Here is an 8,128-nt window from a genome sequence, read left to right as displayed (position 1 = left end):
GTAGGGCTTTACATGTTCTAAGAATATTTTATGTAAAGTATTCGGATTTGTTTATACGCTGTTTATTTTATTTTATTTTATTGATTCTTGGTTCAAACAATTTAATATTGGGCTCTACTGACAAACCCTAGCACTGCATCGAAAATGCTAGAGAAAGTACAATCACACTGCTAGTGACACACAGGCCCGGCGACATACAGCGTGTGGTGACGCCCCCCCCCCCCAACAAACCTGCACAAATAACCTCTCTGATAGACATTAGCTTGTATGCCAACATTAGCCCTAAAACGCACCTCGACAAGCGCGGCGGCAACGTGGCGTAGGACGTCCACCAACGATATGGACGGATGACCTGGTTAAAGCCGCCGTTCACGGTGGATGCAGGCCGCTTCCAACCGAAGCTTCAGGAGATCTATATGGGGGAGGCCTATGTCCAACAGTGGACGTCCTACGGCTGATATGATGATGAGCCCTAAACTGAAGGCGACGGATCGAATAACCAAATTTTTTTCTATAACAGCAGAAGACATTACGCTGCCGTTTTCATGGGACTTCGAGCCGCCGACGACCTACAGCAACTACGCGAAGCAAAATCCTGACAAGAACGTGACATTCAACACGCAAGTTGTCATCATACACTTCACCGGGACCTCTGCGTCGACAGAGCGTGGAAACCCTCAGTAAAGAGAAGGATCAACAAGCTCGCAACTCGGAGTTGAGGAAACCTTCCTCACCAAATACAACGAACACTGGCCTACGCAGAAATAATTATAGCTTAGATATAATTGCACAAGTTCTTTTGTCCTTAGTGATGAAGTTGAGCTGCTGCGCCGTTTTTGCCATAAGCCCGATACTTGCGATCCGGCATGGACGGGATGCGCTTCTGCGCCAGAGTGAGAAAAAAATAGTTTACCGGACCCTGAGTATTGGGTTTTAAGTATCAGTACCATTGACTGCTCTATTCAGTATCAATAAATAGTCAATGGTGATGGTACTATGCCTCATTTCGGATTGGAAAATGATATTAAAAATTTGAGACTTTTTTTTGATATGTTGATGGCTTTTTGTAAAAAAAAAACACAATCTCAGTAGCTAACATCGCTTTCCTGCTACTTTGTATTGGAAATTTACTAACTGTCATAGAATACGACGCCGATTATTTAATAAGTTATTCTAAATGTTTTGTAATGATTTATACAACTTTGTATATGGTACTGTACTATACTGTAGTTTGTCTATTTAAAATCCACTCGGTTAGCTAAGTATCTGTGCCTTGTAGATTCAGTAAAGCAAATTGAAATAGAGATTTAAAAAATAAACTAGTCTTTGGATCGGTAATAAAAGCATAGTATCAACAAAATATGTATTTATTTATCACAGCAGAAGCCTTAGTTAGGTTTGGATGATATTTCCATAAACAAGTTCCTTGACGCGGTCATAAGTGAAGTACTTGGGGAAATCAAGTGGCATTTGCTCCACTGTCCAGTTACTCCCTGCCTTTACTTTGTCCAAGAGTGTAAGGAATGTCTCGTAGCAAGGAGCAACGGAGTCCATGTGCTCTATCGTGAAGACGAAACGCTTTTCTAGAGCCATGTAGAGCGTTTTCGGAGGTTTCGTGTTGAGCATCTTTTGTATGGTAGTTATGAAAGCGGCTGTTACGTCGTCGTCATATACCACTAGAAAAAATAAAAGCAAACTTTGAAACAAAATTAGAAGGGAGGAATCCATTGAAGACATTTTCAATACGAATTTACGCGTATTCAACATCAATAAACTCGATAATCCTTTGGGCTTACGCTATTTTATAATAAGTTAGGAATTGTAACTTTGTTAAAAAATGGTTTTGCTTGTTTAGTAGGCGGGGCTTAAGAACCGTGTTCTGCGCGTCATCTGTCGTGCATCTGACATTGCATTACGCGCGCAAACCAATCCCAGCTTTGTTACTGAAGTTTAACCAATCAACAAGCACGTCTATTTGCAATCTCGAAAATGATTCGTATTTGAATCATAAGTCGTTTTGGTTTAAAGTACTTTTGTGGTGGAATTCTGAGTTACGCTTCCTGACTTGGTATAAGGTTTTTAAATAAAAAAAAACTTACCATCAGCAGCAATAATGACATTCACGTCTTCGACGTCATCAGTCAACTGTCGGCTCCAAGCAGTGTCGGTGAAGTCTAACTCGTTCACTTTGAACTGCGACTTGATCAGATTTTCGTTGTACCTCGCGTTTAGTTTTATGAGCTCCAATATGCCACCGAGATTGATATCTGAAAATTTTATAATGCCATAGGTACTACGAACGAAAAATAAGTCTATAAGAAGTCTATAAGACTTATTATTTATTCGTAGATGCCATATTATGTTCTAATATCTGAATGAGGATTTTCACCGTTTTCACAGAGATTGCGATTGGCTCATTTAATTATTTAACCAATCACGAGCAAACGTCAAACGGATCTCTCGATACTAACGCCATCTAGCGATATTTCGCCTCTGTGAAAACCTCATTATAGAGGATAGTACTAGGATTTACCTTTTCTATAGTACTATTGAAGCAATTCTGAACTCAGTGGCCCACTGTGGAACCTTTTGCGCTGATGATAAAAAAAAGTGTATATATAATGATGACATTACATGATGAATGTGTTACCTCATGGTGACACTTACTGTCGATCGTTGTATCGGATCGTCGGATCGAGATCGTTGTATGATGGGTCAGGAATCAAATGGTTACTTAGTGGCTGTACGTAACTGCTTAATGGTGAAAAGTATTTTATATCAAATTAAGGATGTTCAAAAATTATATCGCGAGTGGGTCTGCTGAAAATCGCGAAGGAAAATCCTGGCCGAACTATAGCCTAGAATATACCCTACAAATGTTGGATTGTTTTTTTTTTGGTGTAGCTATTGGTTAGGTTGGCAACTGATACTGGCTATTTAATTTGCATTGCACACACGATGATATTGTGTTGTCTACAAAAATCTGATTTGAATGGCGGCGGTTGTAGTGGTTTGTTTTAATACTATGGCCAGGAATTTTTTAGCCAACCCACTTGCGATATATTTTTTACATACAAAATTTGCTATAAAATGCTTTTTATCAATTAAACAGCGCAGTTTGTACTTAAATGATCCGGTTGTACGTTGTTTTACAGACCACATTTTAATAGAATTTCGTTTAACAGACATTTTTTATCATATTATCGTTTCATAGAATAATCAATACGCAGAACACTTACCTACTTTGAAGTAATTTAAATAATTGATTTTTGTTACAAATATAATTTTTTGTTTAGATATTCATATCCAAGAATAACAAATCAAATATTCATTATTCTCATATTATTTAGTTATAATAAAAATTATTACCAAGAAAAACATGCAATTCGTTTTCTGATGTGGTCGCAGTTCTAACCTAACCTAACCTACTTTTCTAGTAGCGAGTCGTTTCTGACGAGGTCACTGTTCTAACCTAACCTAACCTAACCAACTTTTCTGGTAGCGATTTCTAACCTATATTCTAATATATTTTATCGAACAAATAATATTTGTTAAAAAATAATTCTACAATTTGATAAATAATAAAATGAGATTATAAGATTCATTGAATAGTTTTTCTATTAAATATGTTTCATTCAAGCAAATAGTTGTTGAAACAATAATATTCGAAGTAAAAATACAAGGACCAAATATTATATGAAACATTTTCTGCGAAACGAAATTCTATGAAATTTCTATCTGCGAAAGAAGGGAACACCAAATGATCCTCTACTAATATTTGGGGAACGAAAAGAAGGCTTAGGGCTGACGCAAAATGAGCAATTTACGACTTTGACTAGGCTTTCCTTTTACTTCAACCTTTTTCCTTTTACACTCACAGCCAGGGCCTGATTTCGTGTGTATTCTCTGATCATTACTCGGTTGACACGCTCGCTGCTCAGCGTTGAATTGGCAACACACGCAATGTATTACAAAAACGTGCGTAATCAGAACAGTAGGTACAGTATTAAAGCCCCCATTGTGCAGAAAAAAAAACTTAGAAGTAGTGCAGAAGAAGTAGCGTTTTAGTCAAACGCAAAAGGCAGTAGCTACAAATATGGCGTCAACCAAACACTACTTGGTGCTGGTGAAACTAAACTAAAAATCTGGTTCGAAGGACCAAGTTTTTTTACTTACCAGTGCAAATAACCTTTTTGGCATAAATTCCAGCAATGAAGCTGGTGAGACCAGTGCCGGCTCCAAGTTCTAGTATGGTTTTGTCTTTCAATGCCCCTTTTACACCTAAATGGATGAGCAGGTCCCCTATAAGGAAGGCTCCCCTCCATACTTGTAGGCCAACTAATGCTATTTTGGTCTTGGAACTGTGTTCTGCAATTGAAATGATAATACAATAGTAGATTGATAACCAAGGATGGAAAGAGACTCATTTCACCCGATATATTTCTGGCGCTCGAACGAAGTGAGAGCGTCAATAGTTCGAGGGGAAATGGGTAATTTCACCCGAGTTAGACACTTTACTTTTAATTTCGACTGTGAGGAAAGTAAAATAGTACAAAAAAAATTAGAATAATAATAAATTGAATTTTAGTATTCAGTAAATTGAATGTACGGTCCAGAATCCAGCCCCCAACGGTACCTTACCGACCTGGCCACATGCCACGGCGGACTATAAAAAAAATCGAGTTGGCCACGACCAAGGAGCTTATATACCTACAAAACTGATTCCATCTCTTTCTTTAGTTAGGTTAAGAAAGTTTCCGAACAGGAGAGATGAAAATTAAGTAATAAATTAAAGTAAGTAATTTTTTTTTTTAATTTTTCGATTAGCCACGGAGTCGAAGATAAGACAATTGAGTTACGTCAATGACACTTTTTTTCACGTTTCGGTATGGCCATCTAGATGCACGTCGTGACCAAGGAGCTTATATACAACACTGGAGGTCGAACGCCGAACATCCGTTTGAAACAAGTAATTTGATCTTTATTACGTCACGAATATATTTCATCTCTTACTTTAGTTAGGTTAAGAAAGAGATGGAAGTCATTCGTGAAATGTGAAAGAAAGAGATGGTATATATAAATAATTAATAAAGGTCAAACTTCGTCGTTCGGCGTTCAACCTCCAGTGTTGTATATAAGCTCCTTGGTCGTGACCAACTCGATTTTTTTATAGTCGGCCGTGGCAACTGGCCAGTCGAAAAGGTACCCTTGGCGGTTGGATATAAGTAAATTCAATTTATTATTATTCTAATTTTTTTGTAATATTTTACTTTCCTCACAGTCAAAATGAAAAGTAGTGTCTACCTCGGGTGAAATTACCCATTTCCCCTCAAACTATTGAAACAAGCCAGAAATATCTCCGGTGAAATCAAGGGAGATTTTTTCAAAATGGTCACGCCATGTGACAGTAAATTTTGAATATGGCGCTGCCACTCCAAGGGATAACTCCCTGTACTTGCAGAGTGATTGAACTGGTTGTATTAAGCCCCATTTACATTTAACAAACATTGCTGTATAGGTTTGAGCGACGGAATTCATGTCCCTGAATAGAACTGCACTGTAATGCAACTTGCATGCAAGTTCTTGCATGGTCTAAATGGGGCTTTAGCATTGCAATGTGATTGAATTTATATGAGTATCCTTTTAAAATCCAGCTGGCCCAGAGACCGTCTTGTCAAACGCGCAGGCGCTCGCAATCGCATTCACTGTCTCTTTCTAGTCATCCTATAACTGGATCTACCTTTTTTCCTCTGAGAAATGTTCAAGGGGATCAACATCCCCTCCCCGCTTCCTGAAACCCTCTCTATATTGTCCAGTAAGACGTTATGGTCAGAGCTAATGGCATTACATTTTACAACCTTTCTTGTGCTTTGCCACAGGTCTGGTTGAAATTGAAGGCTATTGATATATTATTTTTAACGCACTCACTGCCACCTGACTTCCACAGGTCCACCGATGAAGCTTTGTAACTGCTTAACTATCAGAAAAAAACCGGCCAAGAGCGTGTCGGGCACGCCCGGAATAGGGTACCATAGCCATTACGAAAAAATTAAATAATATATTTCTAAGGATTTTGTATTGTGTACAGAATCTTCCAAGTTTAGGTATATTTTATACCTTAGGCTGCTATTTACTCTTAAACTACTAAAAATTCTCAAGCAATTTTAGCTGTTATAATTTTCCTTATAAATTTGATATATTTACATATTTTGAATTTTTCCAAATTAGTCCACACAACAATTTAGATTTTAGAGGGGATGCTCGATTTTAATGAAAATTTGCACTGTAAAGCTGAATATTTCGCAAACGGATCACTGAATAGAAAAATCGTCTTAGCAACCCCCCAATCCTACGATACCCACAATAGGGTTAGTTGAGAAAAATAAATCACCCCCACTATGTCTATGGGAGGTACCATAAAAAAACTTTTTATTTTACCACTGTTGGTGTGACTGATATGTATATTCATGCCAAATTACAGCTTTCTAGTACTAATGGACTCCGAGCTTACACGGACAGACAGACAGACAGACGGACAGACATGGCGAAAATATAAGGGTAGTTGACTATGGAACCCTAAAAACAACTTTGTTACTAGACTTACCAATTTTTATAACTGCATTTTCTGGTCTTTCAATGATCAAATCATCATCATCATCAAATTGGACTTTGTTTTCACCCTTTGGTAAAAGAAAGGGAAATTTTGAGATAACATCTGAAATAAAAAATTAACACTGAACACAAAATTGAATACAATAATGAGCTATTACTAATGATTTATAAACTCACTTCCTTCAATACTTGGTGCTATTTTAGTATTGTAATTATATTCCCCATATATTTCTGAAGTCACTGTAAGTTCCGGCATCTAAAACAATTTTTTTAAATTAATTCTCTCTGACTGCCAGCCACTGCCATTCATATTTCATGATAGATAATTTTCTGTGGTATAGCTATTGCTAAAATAATCTCAAGGGTACTTTATTGTTAGATCCAATGCGGTTGCCAAAATAATAGATGCCAATGATTTATAACAATTATGAAAATTAATTAAAAATTGCCACACCTTTGCAGTATCACTGCTAATCTATAAACTTGTTTCTAACCGATCTCAATGAGGAAGGACAGGGGCATAAAAATTGGATGACATCCAATTTTTAAACTTTTAAAATAAATTCGCACAAGTGATGGGTGTGAGTGCCAGTTGGTATACATTTAGAATTTGTAGATACTGTAAATTTGCACGCGATATAAGTACAGTCAGAAACATAAATTGTGCGCAACTTAAAATAATAATAGCAGCAGCAGTTCATTATTAATGCGTAAACCTAAAATAAGTAAATAAATATTTTTGAAAAATCTATAGTACCTATAATTTAATACTTACTTCCATTATGTGCAGTAATGCAGGTAACTAGTAGGAAATAAAATAGTTGTATTTCACCTTTTGACAACATAAATAGCTAATTGCTCAACCCATTGTGGTAGGTTAGGTGCTATGAATGAACGATTTTAGTCACCTTATTTTCTGTTCTGCAAAATAGTACATTGTGTCTTAAGGGTGGTAAATAAGGAATTACGAACGAGAGTCTATTAGAAGCCCGAAGTCGAAGACTGAGGGCTTTAATGAGTCGATGTTCGTAATTCTAGTACCGCCCGTGCGACATACTTACAATGTTTTTCATCACATTTGGGAGTATAATTTTATATTTGTAAAAGAAAAAATATAATTGTTCCAAATATTGGCGATACCTTAGGCTGCGCTCTTGGCAGCGCCGCCCTCCCTCTCCCTCAGCATGTGCCTGAGCCGCGTGTGCATGTGGTCCTGCTGCTGCACCATGCGCAGTACGGGCACGGACTCATTTACCGACCTAGGGCTTCATGAAAAGAAAATTTGTACGCGCAATGACTCATTTACCGACCACGGGTTTCATGAGAAGCACATTAAGGTCGAGGGTTTTATTTAGGGGGTTGCAATCAAGGTAGCCTTCATGTTTTGACACTGTTTACGAGCAAGTGTGATGAAAACGTTTTTTTTTTAAGTACCTACTGCAATTAACTGCTGCACTGAAGCTATCGTCGCTGCAATTCATAGATTATTGTTTTATGCGGCTGCAACTCTTTAGTT

General features: G+C 37.4%; 1 protein-coding gene across 1 annotated transcript; it reads right to left on the bottom strand.

The window, feature by feature from the left end:
* Positions 1-1,392: 1,392 nt before the first annotated feature.
* LOC141430351 (methyltransferase-like protein 22) lies at positions 1,393-8,034 on the bottom strand. The gene is made up of 7 exons (XM_074091011.1): positions 7,753-8,034; positions 7,388-7,533; positions 6,790-6,868; positions 6,605-6,715; positions 4,177-4,368; positions 2,100-2,267; positions 1,393-1,676 (listed from the first exon to the last, which is right to left on the bottom strand). Exons 2-7 carry the CDS (start codon positions 7,391-7,393, stop codon positions 1,393-1,395), a joined length of 840 nt encoding a protein of 279 aa, XP_073947112.1. The 5' UTR covers positions 7,394-7,533; positions 7,753-8,034.
* Between the last annotated feature and the right edge of the window lie 94 nt (positions 8,035-8,128).

Source organism: Choristoneura fumiferana, chromosome 8 (genome assembly GCF_025370935.1).
Source record: "Choristoneura fumiferana chromosome 8, NRCan_CFum_1, whole genome shotgun sequence".
Lineage (NCBI taxonomy): Eukaryota > Metazoa > Arthropoda > Insecta > Lepidoptera > Tortricidae > Choristoneura > Choristoneura fumiferana.
This window is presented reverse-complemented; position numbering and strand designations above follow the sequence as displayed.

Excerpts from the sequence above, each read along its gene's own strand:
- LOC141430351 (XM_074091011.1), bottom strand. Across the intron at positions 6,716-6,789 it reads AGCACCAAGTATTGAAGGAA|ATGTTATCTCAAAATTTCCC; the intron begins GTGAGTTTATAA and ends TTTTTATTTCAG. Across the intron at positions 1,677-2,099 it reads TGTCATTATTGCTGCTGATG|TGGTATATGACGACGACGTA; the intron begins GTAAGTTTTTTT and ends TATTTTTTCTAG.